This window comes from Plasmodium cynomolgi, chromosome 7 (assembly GCF_000321355.1).
Source record: "Plasmodium cynomolgi strain B DNA, chromosome 7, whole genome shotgun sequence".
Classification (NCBI taxonomy): Eukaryota; Apicomplexa; class Aconoidasida; order Haemosporida; family Plasmodiidae; genus Plasmodium; species Plasmodium cynomolgi.
In genome coordinates, this window is record NC_020400.1 from 904455 (window position 1) to 926320 (window position 21866).

The following is a 21866-nucleotide window of genomic DNA, read 5'->3' on the forward strand; positions in this document are numbered from 1 at the left end:
GTACTTAACCAGGTGCACCGCCCCTCTGCGTTGTAAATTAAATTTCTTTTTTTTATCCTTTTTCACATCGCGACATTGCTTAATCTGTGTCTGCGCTGTTATGTGACCATTTGGTGAACATGGGGTCGTATGTATTTTGAAACATAGCTGACTTTTCTCCGTTGAATGTACATGAACATGTGACAACAGGACAACGCTTCGAGATACAAAGGGGAGGGTGGGGGAGAAAAATATATTTGCCTTCGTTAAAACACCTTCCCATCTTTGGTTTTTTAAAAGGGAAGGAATAAATTTCTTTTAATAAAAACCACATGTATTTTTCAATGATGATGTGTATGAGGGCACTTCTCATTCTTAGCAGCGTGGTCGCGGGAAGGGGGGGGGACATATATAAGCTACGGGAGGGAAATCATCACACGGTGCACTCCTCACCCTCTCCCCCTCCCAAGGATGAAGCCCAATTCGCGGGTATATAGCTGTGCATAGGGCGATCCGTTTTAAACCCAAATGGGAAAAAAAAAAAAAAAAAAAAAAGAGTCGACACAGTGTACATATATATATATACATATATACATATACATATGTGTCTGGGGGGAGCTATTCATGTGGGCAGACGCACTGCCATAGGACCCCCCCCAGCGCTATGCCCCTCCAAGGGGCATGTGGAGCAGAGAGACTGCCGTGAACAGCTCGTCGAGGGAAGGACAAGTAGGGAATAAACTGAGGACACTTTTAAGTTCATCCAAAGCGTCGTTGTCAAAGCTAAAAATGACGTTGAGCAAATCCATGTTGAAGAAATACGTCCTGTTTTTTAACAACTTGGTGGAGTAGGGATGGAAATGTAAATATTTTTTCATGTGATGGAACATGTTGGGATTATTGGACATGTATGTGAGGAAGTTGAAGTAAATTTGAAAGAGCGAATTGTCTGCAAAGCTGTTTTTCAAATAGTTTTTATATTCTGCAAGTTTGGTCTCTTTGGAGAAGGTGCCTTGGTCCATATTGTGGATGCAATCAAGGAAGTGATAAAAATCTACATCGTAGTAACAGTTGTCTCTGATGTTGTTTTTTATAACCCCGTTGTAGTCTCTTATGGGATCAAATCGGTACTTATTCATTTCTTCAATTTTTCTCACAATGTTTCTTTCGAGGGAGGGTTCTTGTGCGTGTTTTGTACCTGCGCGTCGGGGATAATACTCAACAGGCTGATTAGCACAGGGGGGGGCAGAGCGGTACACCCTCATGTGGTAAAGGTCACTTCTGATAATGTCTCCATAGTCCTGCATACGTGTTTGTAGAGAAAAGTAGGAGGTATTTTTATTGGCCCGCATATCATACATATCGTTTAGTAAATGGAAGGCACTTTTCCTATCCGAAAAATCGTACGAACTGAGTTTTAAAATTCGGTTGTAAACACATAGCTTTAATTCAAACAACAAATCATCCATGCAATTTTGTGAAAAAAAAGGCGTTTTCCAAAAAGACAATTTTTTTATTCATGTAAATAAAAAATCTGTTGATAAAAATTGTTAAGAAAATTCTGTATTTGGATTTGATAAAATAGTTATTGTAAAAATAGTTCCTCTGTAATTTTTTCATCCTCTTCGAGTGGGCATATTTTGTTTTGCTCATAAATGGATCACTTGGATGAGGAGATGGAGAGCCATTTTTCTTCCCATTGATAAGTATTTGCAAGAATAACATGAGGTCATGACATATCTGCACAGCCCGATTATGATCGTAAAAGTAACTTTGCCTTTGTTTGTCTTCCCCGAATGGTGAGCTATATATGGATAAAAAATTACATTTCGAGTCGACAAGAAAAAAATTAAAAAAAAATTTCTGATACGTTCGTATGCTGTCTATCATGTGTTCCCTATGATTGACATTCATGTTAATCCCCATAACACTGTGTAGCAATTTATTTTCAAAAATGAGTTTTATTTTGTTTCGTAATTTTATATTACCAATATAGTGCATACACTTCCCGAGTATGTAATAAACAGACAGGAACCTCTTCGACGTGATGTTAACACTTTGGAAAATGCCTCGCAGGACTAATGCCTTTCTGTATTTTTCATTAATTATCATGTTATTCATATTGTAAAAGGTATTGGAGCATTGCAGGGTCAGAGTATTTTTCTGTTCATCATATTGGTACAAGCGAACGTAACTTTTTGTAACGATGAGAATTTTATTTTCATACACATGCATATCGTTTATGTTTTCAAAATTTTCTTCGTTTCTGTGATGCTCCACGATTTCGTACTTGAGGGGGTAGAGGAACTCCTTCTCTGCGAGGTTAAATTGTTCCTCGAAAGTGTAACTTTTAAATAGGTCCACGTACTGCTCTTCCTTTTGCTTCATCATGTGGTACTGCTGCTTGTTTGGGTATTCTCCATGTCTTGGATTCGCTGCCGACGGCGTGCTTTGCGCGCTTCCCTCAGGGTTGGCACTTCGGTCTGGGTTCGCACTTCGGGCTGGGTTGTTCCCCCGGGTGTTCCTCGTTGTGTTCGTCGTGCCGCCCATCGTGCCGCCCGTCGTGTTGGTCGGCGCCCCGTCCGGCCTGCCCCTGCTACTCGCTAACATTTCTATGTACTCTACTTCGCTTAGGCCCTTCTTCCCGCTGGACCTGTTCTTTATTACGTACTGCTGGCCAAGCAGCTCATTAAAGATATCGGAAAATTTCACTATTCTCCCTTCTTGCGTTCGATAGAGAAGCATTTTCTTGTCGTAGATACAATTCTGCAGGATTTTTTCCATCAGTCCGTTCTTGCTTTTTGAAATTTTTCTATTACTTTTTGCAAAAACGATTTTGAGTAGGACTATGTGATTTTTCTGCGTGAAGATTAGGTACTTCGTCAGGAAGGTCTTTATGTTTTTCATGCCCCTGCTCATGTAGGTGAGGGGGGTGGTCGTCGTTGTGTTTTTAATGAAGAAGGAGAGGATGTCTTCTCGCTTCGCCTTTTGGAATACCAGCGCGGTTTTGTCTTTGCGTGCGGTTTTGTCTTTGCGCGCGGGTGTGGGGGGCCCCTCGTTCGCTGCCCCGTTGTTCGCTGCCCCGTTGTTAGCTGCCCCGTTGTTCGCTACCCCCTCGCTGGCTACCCCCTCGCTCGCGGGCCTCTGCTCAAGCCGCATAACGAGCAAATTTTTATACACATATTTGATGTTGATCCAGAAGGAAACTCTCCTGCAGTAATTCACGAGGAAGGCATAATTCAAGTGAATTTTCAGAACAAGAAATATATCTCCCTCGTTAAAATTAAACGTCCTGTTGACTTTGTCCTTTAATCTACACAGGATGACTTCCTTGAACTGGTGCCTTACGTTGTAGGGGAATAGAAAGAGGCAGTCATAGCTGTCCTTCTCCCTCTCTTTGTAACTTTCGTTTGTCTCGTTTGTCTTGTTTGTCTTGTTTGTCTTGTTTGTCTTGTTTGTCTTGTTTGTCTTGTTTGTCTTGTTTGTCTTTTTTTTTTTTTTTTTTCTTTTTCTCGTTTTCACCCTTTGGGCAAACGGTTTCACGCAGTTACATGCCATCCTCAGCCATGCGCGGTATAATACAAACCCCGTTATGTTCTCCCTCAACAGATATGTAGCAGTTCTCCTAGATGCTAACACGAGGAGTCTCCCTTTTCCTTGTCTTGTGCATCTGTCATGGTGAATAATTTTGTGAATTCTTCTTCTCCTCACTTGTGTGTGCTCCTTTTTGTGCGTCTTGTTCCTACATCGGGGGGTTCCGCTCCGGGGGGAAGCGCCCCCACCTGCTTCGCCCACTCCGGTTGGTACGCCTGCTCCTACCGGTTTGCCCACTCCGTCTGCTTCTCCAACCGCTCGGTCGTCCCTTTTCACAGCGTACTCCTCTAGGGGGTCCGTTTCGAGAGGGCCCCTCCTCCCCTTGGCGCTTTTCTTGCTCACTATTTTGTAATACTCGGTCACGGAGCTGAAGTGGTACTTGCTCCCTTTGAGGTGCATGGCGAGGAAGGTTAGGTAGCAGTCGCCTTCGTTCGCGGGTGATCTCACGGATGTGCTCACGGATGAGCTCACGGATGAGCTCACGGATGTGCTCGCGCCTACGTTGTCCGCTTCGCGCCGCTTGGAGGGCACTCCCCCTAGCAGGCCCAACTTGTATATGTTTTCTACCTGGTTGAATAAGCTTACAAATAACATTTTTGTGACCACATTTCGGTTTAGAGAAGGCTTCCCGTTGCTACCCTCCTGTGGATTAAGTTCCTCTGGTAGGTTCATCCGACGAAGATACTTGGGATATTTCTCTGCCTCCTCTTCAACGTGTTTTAAAACTTCCCATAGGTTCGTGGTTGGGTCTGGGGTTACGTCGATCTGTTTTTGGGGTGAATCTGCTATAGGGCTTCCACTTCCATCACCGTCGTCTACACACTTGGAGGGATCAATTGGGCCACCCTTTTGGTCCAATGGCACAGTCTCGTTGTTTCCCATTTTTCTCTGTTTCTTTGTGCAGTTGTAGTGATCCCCGGTGCCCTTTTTTTTCTTCGTTCCGCTTCCCTTCGCGTCGCCACTTCTGATGTCTCGCGCATCTTCTTCGTGTGTGTCCCCCCTTTCACCTTTGTAGCTACCGTTCGATTCTCCCCCCCTTCCCTTCTTATGACTCGAGTGAAGAAACAAATTTTTGCTAATCACCTCCTGTGTTTTCATTCCAATAAGTACCATCAATATGTTGCAGATGCGATTGACGCAGTTATGCAGCAGTTCCCTCCTCTTCTCTTCATCCTTAGGATAGTAATTGTCCCTACCTCGGGGGGCACTCTTAACGGTTAGGTCACCAAGAGCAAGCTCGCTACTACCTTCCCGGGTAACAGCTATATTCTTTGCTACCCACCTATCTTGAAAAAACGGGTTCAGCTCATGCGTCCTGCTAACGGTGTTGTAAAACAAGAAGGCGTAGAATCTGTTCACAAAGTTGACGCACTGGTTGCGCAGAAGACACAAGACATTTTTGTTCCAAGCAAAGAGGTTCTGATCCCTTAGGTATAATTGGGTGTATATGCACAAGGAGTTGGGACTATCTTTCGTATTTCCCTCCAAGTCAAGGCTGTTCGTGAGAAGCTTCACGGGGAAGCGTCGCGGGGGGAACCCACAGGGGGGTCGTGCGACATGGCCGGAAAAATGATACCCTGGGTTTTGCTCTGAGCTCTGTCCTGGGATCTGCCCTGAGCTCTGTCCTGGGATCTGCCCTGAGCTCTGTCCTGGGCTCTGTCCTGAGCTATGTCCTGGGCTCTGTCCTGAGCTATGTCCTGGGCTATGTCCTGAGCTCTGCCCTGAGCTCTGCCCCCCTTCCTGCTTCCTATCGGCGCTCCCCTCGATGGCATCAATAATTTCCCCCTTCTCTGTGCTGGAGCAAATCAGGAACAACTCAGTAAGGATGTATTTTCGATCTAGGTTGATGAGAAACACATCGGACAGGCTGCTACTTTTAAAGGTATTAATAATCTTCTTGTTCATTTTCAGACACGGGTTGTTACTTCCACAGTGGGTTCCTATTCCTCTTTCTTTGTCTCTCTTCTCCGGGGGCAATCCGTTAGTTTTGTTTGGCTCATCTGTGTTCACACATTTGGCGGAGAGGCGGCCCTCTTTTTTTGCGCCACCATGGCAGTGGCGTCTTCTGAACTCTGCACGGTCGTTACTTCTTCCCTCCGCAGGGAGACCCTCCACTGGAAGACCCCCCTGCCTCCTCTCCCTACTAACCTCTGAGTAGAGAACAAAATTCTCCGTGTAGTAATCACAAAGTGGAGACGACCTGTCGAATTTTACAAACTTACAAATTGAACATTCCTGCTTACAACTCTTCCTCTTTTCAGCAAAGAGTTGGTCCCTTTGGATCAGTCCACTGTACAGCTTTTGGTTTAGGATGATAATGATGAGGTAGGGGAAGGTCCTATCGTTGTTTTTAATTAAGACGATATTATTTACACTCATGTCATATTTGACCTTTATTAACCTTTGGTTGATCGATGCATAATCGAAGTGACTTTTGTTTGTGGTGACGGTTTCGTGATTTTTCCGACTAATGGGGCGAGAGGGGATGACTTTTTTATGCCCTTCTACGCAGGGTTCATTTGAACCCCTATTTGTAGCGTCACTGGGTGAGTTGTCCATTTGGTGTGCTTCCATCGAATGGTTCGATTTGTTTGGCGGATTCGATCGGCTTACCCCCCCCGATGAGGGATCAACTCCATTTTTGAAAATTCGCAGGGGGAGAACAAAAATGTTCCTGTTTGGCATGCCTCCTTCTCCTATACGCTTATCCCGCAAGAGGTCGCACAACTTGTCCTTTTCGAGGTTCAGCAGGTTGCCAAAGTAGCCGTTCACCCTTGCTTTCAGTTCGTCCAAATAGTTGTGGTTTCGCCTGCGGGAGCGACGCACAGACGCGGACGCGGACGTGGACTCGGTCGAGCCGCCTCCGCTGCGTACACCGCTACTTTGGTCACCTCGTTCGTCGATTCGTTCGTCGATTCGTTCATCGAAGCGTTCATCGAAACGTTCATCGAAACGTTCATCGAAACGTTCATCGTCACGTTGTTCATAACCTCGTTCATCCCCTCGTCCATTGCCACGTTCATCCCCTCGTCCATGGCTACCCGAGACGCTCTGCCACCTCCTTGCCCCTTCCGCCGAATGCATCGCTCTCGCCGCTCTCGTCGCCCTCGCCGCTCTCGCCGTTCCCCCCCGCATAACCCTATCCGACACGAACATAAACATGCCGCTTTCGCAAAAGGAGATTGCTCGGAATCTCTTCTGATAGACAGCCCCTGGAGGCTCGGACCACCCGTCGTGCCCTGTCAATGGATTCAAAAAATAAACGGAATTATTCCCAAGTAAAAACTCATCAAATATTTTGGTTACTCTCCTCTGATTTTTATAAACCCGGAAGTGACGCAAAAAGAGGTCATTTCTTGGAGCGTTGCTTGACTGGAAAATGTCATACGCTTTAACAACTCCTTCGTTTGTCCCGATGAGTAAAAAATTATTCAGCTTTATCATCCCGGTGATGGTACAATGATCGTTTAAGGTGTCTATGGAGTACTCATATACGTCTCCCACGAATTGTGTGTTCTTTTCCGGAGGATTGACCGATTTTGTTATGCCTTGGAATGTATGCAGATGGTGAAACGATTGGAAGTCTTTCCCCCGGGGGGGTTCCATCTCGACATTTCTTGCCTTTAAAAAGGGTCCATAAATGTTTATATTTTTGTTCGCCTTCTCTTGGGTGGGCACATCATCCGCCAAGTTTAACAATCGTGGTGATGCTTCACTCAATCGGGGTGATTCTTCACTCAATCGGGGTAATGCTTCACTCAATCGTGGTGATGCTTCACTCAATCGTGGTGATTCTTCACTCAATCGGGGTAATGCTTCACTCAATCGGGGTAATGCTTCACTCAATCGTGGTGATGCTTCACTCAATCGGGGTGATGCTTCACTCAATCGGGGTGATGCTTCACTCAGTCGTGGTGATGCTTCACTCAAGCGGGGCGATGCTTCACTCAAGCGGGGCGTACAACTCTGACTGACGTAGTACGTGAGCACTCTGCATCGCCTCTGCAGTCCTATGCACAGCAAAATGTATTTGTAGTTATTTACAGCCTTGTTGGAGGGGACCCCTTTTTTCTCCTCCTTGGGGATCATATAAATGGAGTGTATTCTTTCCTCACAGGACACTCGATCGATTAAAAAACAGAGATTATTCATCCCGTCTAGGTAAAACAACTCGACGAGGCCACTTACGTATGATAAGGCAAGGATGCCCTTATCGAAGTGGTAGTGAACCACTGGGGAGGAGGTCAGACCCCACGAGGATGTATCCATCAGTAGTACAGGGGTACCACTGAGAGGATCCACATAATAATGATTTACAGTGATGCTATTCGTGCTTATCAACAGGACATAAAAATTGCTTCTTCCATTTTGACCTATACATTTTGCATAAACAAGTTTTCCTTTCGTAAGATTAAGTGATTCTAATTTCTCTTCTTTGATCATTTCAAATTTTTTTTTTTTCATGTCGTTTTGTTGGTTCCCCCTTTTGATATGGACGTTTTTTCCCTGCGAGTGGGTTTTCGTGGGGACTCTCCCTGACATGGTGAAGATATTTGCTTCTATGCGAGACGCTTTTTTTTCTTCTCTCAGCAGAGAGAGCGAATTTTGGAAAGACCCGAACAGGTTGTTCTTGCTTCGGACGTACAAATAGGAGGTCTTCAAGTAGCTAGTCATGCAGAGAATGCTCAGTTGGTCGTTGAAACGTATCATAAAGGTGTGCATGCTGATGTGATTCTCCGGAGGAGCAGTGGCCTGAATTGTCAGGGGAGCTGTGGCCTGAATTGTCTGCCTCGCCAGGAGCACCTTGTGGCCGAGGGTCAACCTGTGCAGGTCATTATTCTTGTCCAGGATAATTAGCCCATCTGATGAGAGCTTTTTTTTCAATCTCTTCACACTCAATATGTGATCGTCGTCCTGCATGTCTCTCCGTAGGTCAGGCTGGCCTCTCCGCAGCTCAGGCTGGCCTCTCCGCAGCTCAGGCTGGTCTCTTCGCAACTCAGGCTGGTCTCCCCTCACCTGCGCCGTTCCTTTGCACAGACTGGCAATCTTTTTCAGTTCATCCGTGATGCTGGACTGGCTCTCCATACTGGGCGGAGAACTACCGATCGCCTTTTCCTTGTATTTGTAATCCTTCACCGTTTTGGCCCTCTCATAAGTGTAGTATGCCTTCTTTACATTTTTAAAAATGTACTTAATCTGCTGCTGACGTGAAACCATACAAACGCACGACTTGATCATGAATAGTTCGTCCGCCTGTTCCTCACTTAGGGAGAGGATAAAGCTTGTGCTTTCTTCCATCATGGTACTCGATTTGGACGGTGAAGCAGGCGTGCCACCCACGGAGGTACTTCCCAGGGAGCTTATACAATACATCCCTTTTGACGATGCAATTAAGTTCCTAAAGTAGTTACTCACCTGCCCTTGCGTAGATGAGCTCCCTCTCGCAAAAATGGTCCTTTTTATGAACATTTTGGATTCTACCATGTCGAATAGCAAAATAATGACATACATTTTCTTCCCTCGGAGATCAACTGAGAGGTATCTTTTAACGAAGGGGTTCCCCACAGGATGGGTCTCCCTAGGATAGTCTCTCCCTAACGATACAATGAGAGCATTCGATAACGCATTGTCCTCCCCTAGGGAAGGATTTCCAAATGGATTTTTGTCCTTTCGGGGAGGAGATTCTTCGTCCCATGGTGCCTTCCCTATACTGTCTTCTGCATCGTTTTCGTTGTTAAGGTAACAGGGGGATTTTTTTCTCCGTTTGGATCTCTTTTGGGAGGGGGCACCCCTCCTCTCCTCGGTTGCTGCTCCCTCGTTTGGATCACCCCCCTGGGGGTGAGTGAAAAAGGCGTTCTTTCTTCTCTCGTATATCTCGTTGAAGGCACTTTTGCTGATTTGAAGCGAGACATGGGTGGGGTGCACAATCGACGAGTTTACACCTCTCGCTGGTTCCAGCTGTACTGGTGGCTGTGTCTTCCTGCGCGACAGCCGCGCAGAAACACTGCTACTCCTGCCATACGTAGAGCTTCCTCCCACGGTGGACACACCCCCAACTGTTGTAATCGCGATATCCATATCTGCGCAAATGAAATTATTGATGCGGGCAGAGGTAGAACCTGAGCCATAGCTAGAGCTCCACCCGCTGGCACACACCTCTTGGAAAAGCTTAAAGTAATAGTGGTACACAAAGGCGTACGTGTAAAAGCTGTCAATATAGGGAACACTGCGCAGTGCGCGAAATTGGGTGGCGCTGTTTATGTAGTTGCTTCCCCTTGGGAGGAGGGACTCTTCCGTTTGTTCACTCCATTTGGTGCGCGGTTGCAAAAGGGGGGTCCTTCTTCCTAGGTGTCTATCCCGATCTTTCACCCCCTCTTTCACTCCCTCTTTCACTCTCTCTCCCGCTTTCACTCCCTCTCCCTCTTTCACTCTCTGTCCCCCTCCTCCCCTTCCCATGCGCTTGCCCGCGTGCCACCCCCCAACGCCGACACTCGGCCACAAGCGCGGGGGGAAGTTCCGAAGGCTCTTCAAACTGCGGCACGTAACAAAATAATCCGAACATAAAATGTTATCCTCGATTTCCTCGTATGCTTCATCCCTTTTAACAATTCTGAAGTATCTCAATTTGTTTACAAAAAAAACGTCCGTGTTGAGAGAGACGCGATAATTCACCACAGTAAGGTTCGCGCCATACGCTGTGGAAAAATGAAAAAAAAACCATCCCCCTTTTGGCAAATAGAACGAAGGAGGAGCTGTTCATAACCCTCTCCACTTTCTCAACTTCCATGGGGAGATATAATTTGCCAATGGGTATTAAAATATTATTAACTGTGGTGTTATTTTTTTTTCTTCTATTTTTAAAAAATATAATGTTGGCCTTTCCGTTGTCATTCGTGGTGACTAGTACGATGCGTGTCTTGTGATCGATTCTGTGTCCCCTTCTTCTGCTTCTACTTCTTCTGCTGCTTCTTCTGCTTCTGCTTCTGCTTCTTCTGCTTCTGCTTCTACTTCTGCTTCTTCTTCTGCTTCTCCTCCTCTCTAGCTTCTCCCTCGCGCGCAATAATTTACCCCTCACCTTTCCATAATTAAAATTAAATTCCTTCAAACAGGTGAGAGATATATGTCGCAGATTCTGTAGGTCCATTATGATCCTTTTTACAATTTCGAAATGATGTGTAGCAATTCTACTTGTGGTTTCTCCCTCCGTTGTCTCCAACCTGTCTCTAAGAAAAATTGGTAAAGTTATTTCAATTCCTGCACTGCTACGTTGTGGGGAATCAGTTATGTATTCCCCAAAGAGTCGATTCAATTTTTGACACATCAAGAGCAACATTTCATTCGTTAGTCTATCTCCCTTCTGCGTGCACCCACTAGCGCCATTCTCACTTCCTCCGTTGGGTTCTTCCTCCATATGGGTTATGTCATACTTATGGCGGTGGGCATGCGCACTCGCCAATTTCGCGGTCGCTAATTTCTCGGTCGCTAATTTCCCCGTCGCCAATTTCCCCGCTGCTAATTTCCCCAGTGCGGGGTTGGCTGAAGAGTCCTCCCCCGAATCGCCACAGCCATAGTTAAAAATATGAACTACAAAAAGATTCAAAAGGTAAATGTGCATGGCTAGCTCGAGCATAATTGAAGGCCCCCCGTGTTGCCTCCTCAACAGGACGGTGCAGGAGGAGTTACTCAACGTTTTGCTGCTGGAGTAGAAAAAAAGGGAAAAGTAGAGAAGGAGGAGTTTCAACCTGGTGGAGAGGCCGAGCAGAAATGCCGCCACTCTCCTCGCATCATCTGCATTAACCGAATCGTTAGTACCACGGGTGCCCTCCTTTTCATCCCCTACCCCTCCGTACCGACAGAAAAAGTTTCTCTCGAAAATCTGCTCAAATACGGGGTCCCCTTGGAGCAACTTCATTTTCCCAAAATGGTACTGGCACAGTGGACATGTCCCAAAATTATGCCTTCCGGTTTCTCCACCCTTCGACTTTTTTATATGTCCATAAAGCGAATTCCATTTAAGAGATGAATCCACTAAATAGTTGTTGTGATTCATCAGACCTTCATCACCTGGGAGATCTATTCCATACATGTTAAGCAAATCCCAATCGTTTGTCTCAAACATGTTTGTCCTCCACAAATTTTTCATTAATTTCATCATTTCGTTCTCTTCCCTATCGAAAAGGAATAAAACGTGTCTTACAAAATCGACGTGACTTTTTTTATTTTTTATAAAATTCACAATGAAACATATTTTTAAGCTTGTGCAGTTGGAAAATTCATTATAGTAATTTTTCTTTTGTTGATTTTTCTCAGTGGAGTATTGTCTCCTGATTTGAAATTCACCGTATGGTTGCTCTTCATCGTGGGAATAAACTGTATGTTTCGTTGGGGCAACTCTTCCACTGCCAAGAAGGGAAGTCATTCCCGTTTCGTTGGCTTCGTATCCTCCGTAAGGCGTGCTCCCTTGGGGGGGAGAAGTAACATGGTTTGATTTTCCCACCTCGTTGTGATCCCGCGGATTTACGAATAACCCCCCATTTTGCGCATTCCTCACGAACGAACCCCCTTCTCTCAATAATCTGTCACAATGAGTGGTACTTAAACTGCTGGTACCACGCTGATCAGCACAGGATGGGCCACTCTGCACATTTGAGTACCCCTCCGTGGTGCACTCCAAGAGCGTTACAAAGGAAACGTTTTTTCGAAAACGAATACAGGATGATTCTTTCTTTGGACATTTTTCGATGCGTATTTTGTTCACCTTAATGAGGCACTTGCTTCTCCTTGTCAGGGGGTGCTTCCTGCGTTGGCCTCTATCAGTGGGGGGAAAACCCGGTGCATGTCCGGTTGGTAGGCCGGTTGGTAGGTCACTTGGTAGGCCGGTTGGTAGACCGGTTGGTATGCCGCTTGTTAGACCGGTTCGCAGGCCGCTTCCTTTGCTGCTGCCCTGGGCCGGTCCTGCCTCGGGATGACTCATACATACCGCGTAGACATGCGCCTTGCAGTCCCCCGAAAAGGAAGAAGAAATATACTTAAGCCTTTTCCTTCCACGTCTGTTCCTGTGAATGATATAATGCCTCAGCTGCAGAGGGTCGTAAAGAATATCAACATTCCTCTCGTTGGAAATATATCTGACTCGAAAGTCGTAATTGAGACAATAGTCACTTAACTTTTTGTAGATCCAATTTGATTCATTAAGTATTACAAAAAAAATATTTTCTATGCACACTAGAAAAACTTTTTTTAATTTGCACACGTGGATGTGCTTGGCATACTGCTGGAAAAACTCATTTTTTTTTTCTCCACTTTTTAGGGTTGAATAGTTCACATATTTTTTCAGTTTGGATGATCTGAAGTTCCCAAGGAAGCATGTCTCTACGAAACTTCCGTCAAATTTTAAGATTCGGAAATTCAATTTTTCATCTACGATGAGGAATTGGTCTTGGTGCTTCCCCTCCTGGATCTGTTTGGGCGGTGCGTATGTAGGCGGTGTATGTGCATGCGGTGACGTACACCGCGGAGGTAATACGAAGTGCCCCCGCGTTCACCGACGCGCTTTCAAACAGGAAGGCAAATAATCCGATGGGTTCGCAAAACAACGCCTTTGTTGTCCCTTGCGGGGTTCGGGACAGGGGCTCGAATATACACAAGCTTACCTGCAGGTGGATGATCTTGAGGAAGGTGTTTTGGACGTAGATCGTTTCTTTGAAGTCCCCGGTGAGAACCTCCAGGTAGGAGTCCTGTGTAGTTGCGCATTTGGAGGCATGTGCGGCATGTGCGGAATGTGCGGCTTGTTCGGCTTGTGCGGCTTGTTCGGCTTGTGTGGCATGTACAGCTGCGCGTTTAAGTACACACACGAACAGGTGCACACATCCTTACGTCCGTATGCGCGTGAATGGACAGATCGGGGTGTCCCCCGCAACCCCTTCAGAAGAGCGAAGCCGGTCTTACCTTTGCGGCCAGGAGAAAGTCCCTTTTGCTGCCCTTGACGAATTTCCCCCGCAGTAGGAAATCCACTCGATTGCTGCTCTGACATGTTTGTATGCTTAGCATTTCTTGCAAACGGGGCAGGGGTGTGGCAAGTATGAATGCACGTGCTCACGCGGAAGAGGTGGACTGCTGGCATAATGGCAACTCGTTGCCAAACCACACACTGACTGTTGTTCGCTGCCACTGCACCGCGTACCACAGAAGGCATCGAAATAGAGTGGCGAGCTGATCCCCTTTCGAGTTCCTTTCCCACGAATTCAGGTGAGCTGACAAAATTTCCGCTAACTGACTCGGTGAGGTGGGTGGGTCAACCTAGGGAGAGACACTTTAGGGAAAAAAAGAGAAGCAGGAGAAGTAGGAGCAGCGGAATCAGCAAAAGCAGCTGAATCAGCGGAAGCAGCGGAGACGTTGAATCAAACTGAGGTGAACCTAACTAATGCAACACGGCACTAGCTAAGCCCTGCCCTGCAGAGCAAGCAAAATTAGGGACACACATAACTCGGGATGGAGCAAAACAGGGCAAAGTATATCGCAGCCAAATGGCGCAGAACTAAACAAAAATTGAAAAAATTACGGATGGATGGATAAAAATGCAAAACGTATAATTCTGGTGAACAAAAAATTTCAGTCCTAGTTATGCCTATGCTAAATTGATCAAAGCTATGCTCAGAAAAAAAAAAAAAAAAAAAACAGCTGCTGAGATCATGGGCATTATTTTTAGAAGCCCCCTTTTTTTTTTTTTTTTTTCATCCACATATGCACATCGACATGTGGCCAAGCACACCTGAGTGATGTGGGGCTTGCTGCACATCCCATGAGCGTCCCAACAAAAAGGGCACCACTAACATGGCAAGTTGTAGCTAAAGCGAGCAACGCCACTATTGGTGGGAGAGAATAATCCCCAGTCAAATGAGCAATTTACATGCCGAGAGAAAGGTAAATATTCCCCTCCTGTGTTTAGCTCTGCTTCCCAAGAGAGATGTGCACTCTGATGGGAGTTGCCCTTTTTGCGAGTAGTCCCATTAAGGGTGTATATCATATATGTTGACTTATGTATACTATTTCCACGGAGGCATTTCCTCCCACTTTGGGAAGGTCTGTACGCGGTATGTCCAGCAAATGTACCAATAAAAAAAGGGCCGTAATTTTTTTCCACCCTACCTGTGGATGTTCCAACTGGGTTGCCTCCCCTCATAGGAAGCTTAAATAAGACCCCCAAAGGATCCACATATGTCGTGTTGCCAACGCAAAAAGTGGATGGAAAAGGGGGACACACATGTACCACGTGTGATGGAAATTCCAATCGCAGATTTCTCCTCACCCTGTCGATACGGTTTCCTCTTAAATGTAAAAAAAAAAAAAAAGAGGAAAGGAAGGTACTCCAAAGGAAGGAGCGCAAAGTGGTTCTGTTCACAAAGTGGTGGTGTTCACAAAGTGGCTGCATTCACAACGTGGTGCCATAACCCTCGTTTGGCGATGGACATGTGAACCACTGCAGGTTAACTACTTGGGTGCGTAAGGACTCCCCTTCCCCCCCCTGAGGAGATATCCCAGCACTGGCACACTTTGTGGAGAGAAGCCCAGGGGAGGAAGTTCACGTGGATAAGCCGCCATCAATTACGAACACCTTTCCGTTAATGTATGCAGCAATCTCGGAGGCGAGAAAAGCCACCAAATTGGCCACCTGCACAGGTAGTAAGAGAAGGGGGGGAAATTGGTGGGGATATACGTGTCTGTGCATTTTATGTATAATATACATGGATATGTGCATGTGCTTGGGGGGCGAAACTCCTCAGCGGGATGACCCTCCGCAAGGCGGACTCACCTCTTCCGGCGTCCCCATCCGCCCAGCAGGGATGTGCGAGATGATGTCCTTCTGAAGGGGGAAGAAGTGGGAAGACGGTGAAACGGAGAAGTGGCAAAGGGATGAAACGGGGAAGCGGCAAAGGGACGAAACGGGGATACGGCAAAGGGACGAAACGGGGATACGGCAAAGGGATGAAACGGGGAAGCAGCAAAGGGATGAAACGGGGAAGCAGCAAAGGGATGAAACGGGGAAGCAGCAAAGGGATGAAACGGGGAAGCGGCAAAAGGGGGGAGGGGACGTTACTGCCGTGCACTGACCTGCCCCCACTTCCCCCGAGTTACCTTTATCTGATCGTTCAGTTTATCCGTCATGTCGCTAGCAATAAAACCCGGGGCGACCGCATTGACTGTTACGTTCCTGGAAGCCAGTTCTTTGGATAAGCTTTTCGTGAACCCTATGACCCCAGCCTTGGATGATGCGTAGTTAATTTGACCTGCGTTTCCTGTAAGACCAACTATGCTAGACATATTAATGATGCGGCCGTAACGATTGCTAACCATCCGTTTAGCAATTGGCTGCGTTACGTAAAACAGCGAACTTAAATTCGTTCTTAGGACATCTTCCCATTCCTCGCTCCTCATACGAAGAGATATATTATCCCTGGTAATTCCTGCGTTGTTCACAAGGATGTCTATGGTTTTGTTTTCTGCCAACAGCTTGTTAATCAATTCTGTTACTTGGTCCTTGTCTGCTAAGTCCACGGCGTACCCGGAGGACTGGCACCCCATCGATTTGAGTTCGTCCACGATGTTATCGCAGGATTTCTGAGCGAGAGGGGGAGAAAAAAGAGAAAAAAAAAGAAAAAAAAAGGTCATCATTGGGTAGGACGAAAAAACCGCACATGGCACAGTTCTTCGGAGGTTAAGACGTCAAATGGGGGAGTCCATCCATTTTGTCCACTTGGCCTACTGCCCCCCTGTCGTGACTTTTGCTCCTCACGAACCTGCGTTCGACTGATGCACAATACGGTGGACACCGAGCCGCCCAGCGTTTTGGCGATGCTCCTGCCAATTCCTCTCCCCGCGCCCGTAACGAGTGCTACGCGGTTGTCTCCACAGTGGTAGTAGTTTCGCCTCTGATCGGGTGCCGCGTGCAGCGCGACATTGCTGGGTGCGCCCCGTTGGGGGGCTATCTAAAGAGGGGACAAGCGAAACGGGCGAAAAGTGAAGAAATAACGAAGTGCAGAAGTGACGATGTGCAGAAGTAACGATGTGGAGACGTCCCCCTGGTTACCTGTGCACCTCCCCGTGCATGCATCAGTTTGTATCCCCTCAGTAGGCTCACAAGGAGGGAGCACAGGAAGCAAAAGTGTAGGGCGATCATTTTAGCACGCAAAAAAAAAAAAAAAGAGCATACGTGAGAACAACGCGTGGGTAACCTTCTTAATCACCTTAATATCAGTTGCAATCTTGGTTGAGTTTTCTTCTTTTTTTTTCTTCCCTTTGGCAAGAACAATTCTCGTTCGCTTCGCTTACCACGATGTGGTTTTCCACAAAGAGTACGACTGTGTGCACATGCGGAATGGCGTGCCTTTTCTCGCATTACTTTTGTTACTTGGCATGGAGGAACGTCGTGCACCCACATTGGTCACTAAGTTCGATGGTTCTACGCAACTATCTCTGATTCGTTTTGCTTCGATTGGATTATTTGTTGGGAGGATAACCGACGGGGCGCCATGTTCCCACAATTTTTTTTTTTTTTTTTTTTTTTGTTTCATATTTTTTTTCCAAATTGTGGCAAAACCAGCCATTCCATTTTTTTCGTACACTTTCGAAAGGACGATTTAAATTTAAAAAAATTCGATGGGGGCCTCCTGCGCAAAGCACAAACGGAAGCATACTTGTGTACGAGGAGCGCGGAGAATAGTGAAAATGTGCGCCTCTACAAAGAATTAAAGTGATGGGTACAACTTGTTTGTGATTTTTTCTTGCCCGTTTGGCAAAAGGGTGTTAATGAAATGAGGAGCATATTATGCGCACCACCTTTTTGTTCGACGCCCCAGGACAGTGGCAGTCTTTCCATTAAGCTCTTTCGCGAACGACTTCGTTTCGCGGGTACTTTTCAACTGCGTGTGCGAATGGACATGCCGGAAAGTTAAAAGGTTTTTTTTTTTGGTAAGCATAAAATGGCGTACGCGAAGGTACCTACGTATGCACACGCACGTGGGGGGCGCGGCGGAGGAACGAAAAAAAAGGATAAGTGGGAAAAAGTAAGGCGAACGCAACGTGAGTCGCAACGTGAGCCGCAACGTGGGTCGCAACTCGAATCGTGGGATACCCAAAGACATACGCACTGCTCACTGCGCGGCGGCACACCCTCGCGCGGTCACTCGAGGTCGAGCTGAATTCCGTAGAGGGAGACGCCCTGCTCCTTGAGCTGCTTAGCGACCTCATCGATGGAATAGAAGGAGGACTTGATTTGCGGCTCTAGCGTCTTTAGCTTATTCTCCAAAATTTCAATGGCCATTTCTACAACCTGCTCCGGTGGCATGGAACCAACAGATTCAACCTTAAAATGAAACTTAGTCTCATCATAAATTATTTTTACGACATCTTTATATCCCAATTCGTTCAGCAATTCGATACAACTCTCTGCCATGACAACGGACATATTTTCATTTAGCTTTAAAGACACATCCCTATCATGAGCATCGGCATTCTTCAAAACGTAGCAGTTTTTGTTCAAGCTGTTCGCTAACAGTAGTTTGTGTTCCACCGATAGAGAATTAATCAACTGATGTTTTATGGCAACCTTGTGGTCGATTCTATACGACACATTGGCAGGTATCCATTTAGCATGCATTTTCCCAATACCTTTCGTGGCTATTAGCTTCATATGTAACGTTTGATTTTTAGACAGAGTAACAATTGGAATAGCATTACTTTCTGCCATTTTGTTATTTCTATCTTCGAAGGGAACCGGCATTGGGACGTTTGGTTCATGTTCCACAGATTCGATATCATAATGTGTTATATCTATTTTGCTAACATTATTGCACTTCACTTGGATGAGGTACTGAATAGTACACTTTGAGCATGTCTCCTTACATTTGCATTTTTCTCTGAATTCAAAATTTTTAACATTTCTGCTATCTATTGGTATTAACCCTAATCTGTGTGCTAGGAATTCATCATGGAACGGACTGGTGTTTTCGTACACATTGACGACATCGATGGCGAGTGTTGGGATCTCTGATAGCATGATTCTTCGTAGCGCGTTCGCCATCCCTGTGTTGCTGTTGTGCAACACGAATGTCATTTCGTCTTTCGTCAGCTTCGTGATTTCGACTTCGTGCCGCTTCGCGGCATCCTTCGGTGCGTGCGCGTTCATCGTGGGAAGAAGAGGGGAGCGGGGGGGAAACGGTAGCACATAGCGGTGCCAGCGGATAGGCGGCGAAGCGGCCGCGATGTGGCAGCGAAACGGTCGTGACGTGGCAGCAAAACCGTATGCGCCGCTAACCACCCAATTCTTTCCTGCTTCCAAGTGGCTTCTCCCCCCCCCGGTTGCTACTCGCGTGGCCTCTTTTTTGAGGCGCTTTTTCCAACGCCTTTTCTCAGTGCCGGGGTTTTGGAAAAAAAAAAAAAAATTAAGCCAAATTAAGCCAAATTAAACCAAATCAAGCCAAATTAAACCAAATCAAGCCAAATTAAACCAAATCAAGCCAAATTACGCCAAATCAAGCCAAATTACGCCAAATCAAGCCAAATTACGCCAAACCAAGCCAATTCAAATCATATAAAATCACAATAGGGGCGATGCGACACTATAAAAATAACATTAGGGGCCCCAGCGTTGACTCCGCTTGGAGAGAGCCAACCTGGTTGCTATCAAAATTGAGAGGCGGCAGTATTCCCCGTTTTATGCGGTCACACGATAGGGAAAGCACCACTTTTTTTTTGCGCGACTCGCCTGTCGTTTTCCACAAAGGCGCACCGACCGACCGCGTATCGCGCGCAGTGCTGTTGGGGGAGTTGTGGAGTCGCCCACGGAAATGTCACAAAAATATGCAGTAAAAATGGGCGGTAAAAATATGCAGTAAAAATAGGCGGTAAAAATAGGCGGTAAAAATAGGCGGCAAAAATAGGCGGCAAAAATAGGCGGCAAAAATAAGCTGCAAAAATGAGTACCAATGCATGGAACGTAAACCTCGCAGCAACAAGTGGGCAGTATGCTCGCAAAAATGGGGAGCCTCTCCTCCGCGCCGCTACCTCATGAGGCAAAAAGCACAGTGGTGAAGCTTACCACGGGGCACAAGAAAAGGGGCGCCTTTGAAGTTCGCGCCGTCGGGGAGGGGGGACCAATCGGTATGGAAAAGTAGCACGAGAAAAGGAGCACGTAAAGAGGAGCACATAAAAAGTAGCACGTAAAAAGTAGCACGCAAATAAAGATGGCGAGGGTACACGCAGGGGTAACAGCGCCGCCGTAGGGCTCCCCCCTTGGGCAACGTGGGCGTCACGCCCGAGTGAGCCTAAAGGAGTCGTAGTGCACGGGGCTGGTGTAGGCGAGAAACACGCACTTCTTGTGCTTCCCCTCAGTTCGATGCTTGGATTCATATTTCAAATGCCAATTATCCGCAGTAGACGTGATAATATAAACAACGCAGTCAAAGGCATCTGCTGTGGCCTTTATACACAACTCATCCCCCCAGTAGCCATTCTGAGACATTTTTTCTGTGTATTCATAAAAAGCACCCTCTTCAAAATAAATGGAAAACTCATCCTTACAATTCAACATGTGCTGCACACACCTTTTCCGTACATACATATGATACCTTTGTTCATTAAATAAGTTACAAGAAATGGATCGAAATAGACAGTTACCATCTCCTGGGACTTTAATCAATTCACAGTCAACTGCCGAGAGTCTCTTTTCCAAAATTGTTCGTCCAGATTTGTAATTTCTTTTATTTATTTTGCTATTTCTTTTTAAAAAAGAAATTCTTCTGTCAAAGGTACTGTATCGTTTCATTTCTTCCGTCCGTTTTAGCTTCTGTATATCTGTCAGTACATGTGCTAAACTTTTTATATTCATGCTTGTACTCAGCTTTGTTTCTATTTGTTCGTCTCTCTCGAGGCTCTCGGAGACCCTCAGGCGACTCGCCATGTATCGGTATCGCACGTTGCTCAGCTTCCCGCTGCAGCAGAGCCCCATGGTGGGGATGGGAGCGCACGCGGGAGCGACGGGGGAAGCAACGGGGGAAGAAACGGAGGACGCGACGGAGAAGCGGCTGCACAGGCTGTTGAAGAGGCTGTCTGGCCTTATCACGATCGTCGCTATCGTCACAGCGGTGGCTCGTACAAGCACACGTGATTCGCCCGGAACGCCCATCTAACCCACGCGGCACATACATGCATCCCCCCCTCCCCCGCTAGCACCCCTTTTTTTACCACATAACGAAAAATTGACTCATGTGCCTATTCAACCGGTTGGCGCAATTCACACAGAGGGGTTACTCTCATTCGGGAAATCAAAATTTATGAACACAAAAAAAAAAAAAAAAAAAACTTAAAAAAAAAATAAAAATAAAAAATAAAACAAAATTAAATTAAAATAAAATGTAAAATGGCAAAACGGGTACTTCAATAGGGACGCATGATGCAAACTTTCTTGCCTGTGCGGAATAGCCCCAAATTGGAAGAAAGGGCCACTCGGGGGGAATTTTCCGCACCATGGCGTTAAGCGATGTTGAGTGCTGTTAAGCAGCGCCGAGGTGGGTCGAGAGGTGCCCCCTTTTTTTAACTCCTCTTTACCTGCGCTGTGCGAGGGGAGGGAGTTGCTTCTTCCCCGTTTGTGCCACGTTTCTGTGCAACTTTTTTGTGCTCCTTTCCAGCGCGCCAATTTTGAACTCCATCGCCCGTCGCGTACCGTCCCGAACAACCTTCATCTGACACCCCCAACTGGAACTCCTCTTTGAGATGCGGTTTAAAATTTCCACTCAGCGTAGTCGCACTGGGCTTGCTTTACATATGCTCGTCGATCCTGCTGCCGGTTCAGCTGGTGAGAGTAGTGACCCTGAGGGAGACGCTTCCGATCGGTATGCATATCGGTGGCTCTACTCCCCTTGATATGCCCCTTCCGCCGAGCTCTTAAGACAGGATTGAAGCCTTTTACGCTGCGCGAAGGGATGCTTGTGCAGCAGTGTGGGGACGGTAAAGGGCACTCAACCTTTTAAAGAAACACAACAGTGTTAAAACCCGTTCTACGTGCGCTGCTTCGTGAGGGAACCACCATGTCAGCCAGCCGCTTAAGAAGGGGGAGTGGCATTTTGGGGGGTCGACCAGGAGGGAGAACGTGCCAACCACTGCCACAGCGATAGAGCGGGCGAACTGAAGGGGACCCGCGCAGAACCCCTGTCATAACGGTGATAGAACGGTTATAGGTCGCTTCCATAACGGTGATAGAACTGTTATAGGTCGCTTCCATAACGGTGATAGATCGG

The 21866-nt window shown here is 46.6% G+C and overlaps 4 protein-coding genes across 4 annotated transcripts; all 4 read right to left on the bottom strand.

Moving 5' to 3' along the window:
* Positions 1-641: 641 nt before the first annotated feature.
* Positions 642-13623, bottom strand: PCYB_073040 (hypothetical protein; the record flags this gene model as incomplete). The annotated part of the gene is made up of 9 exons (XM_004221701.1): positions 642-1389; positions 1703-3190; positions 3617-6382; positions 6632-7089; positions 7618-9731; positions 10107-10268; positions 10681-13033; positions 13119-13226; positions 13522-13623. The coding sequence occupies 9 exons, from the start codon at positions 13621-13623 to the stop codon at positions 642-644; spliced, it is 10299 nt and encodes a 3432-aa protein (XP_004221749.1).
* Positions 13624-15154: 1531 nt separating this feature from the next.
* Positions 15155-16750, bottom strand: PCYB_073050 (3-oxoacyl-(acyl-carrier protein) reductase; the record flags this gene model as incomplete). The annotated part of the gene is made up of 4 exons (XM_004221702.1): positions 15155-15244; positions 15781-16191; positions 16371-16559; positions 16661-16750. The coding sequence occupies 4 exons, from the start codon at positions 16748-16750 to the stop codon at positions 15155-15157; spliced, it is 780 nt and encodes a 259-aa protein (XP_004221750.1).
* Positions 16751-17752: 1002 nt separating this feature from the next.
* On the bottom strand, positions 17753-18757 carry PCYB_073060 (DNA-directed RNA polymerase II; the record flags this gene model as incomplete). The annotated part of the gene is made up of 1 exon (XM_004221703.1): positions 17753-18757. The coding sequence occupies one exon, from the start codon at positions 18755-18757 to the stop codon at positions 17753-17755; it is 1005 nt and encodes a 334-aa protein (XP_004221751.1).
* A 433-nt stretch (positions 18758-19190) lies between these two features.
* On the bottom strand, positions 19191-20458 carry PCYB_073070 (hypothetical protein; the record flags this gene model as incomplete). The annotated part of the gene is made up of 2 exons (XM_004221704.1): positions 19191-19251; positions 19884-20458. 2 exons carry the CDS (start codon positions 20456-20458, stop codon positions 19191-19193), a joined length of 636 nt encoding a protein of 211 aa, XP_004221752.1.
* Positions 20459-21866: the final 1408 nt, after the last annotated feature.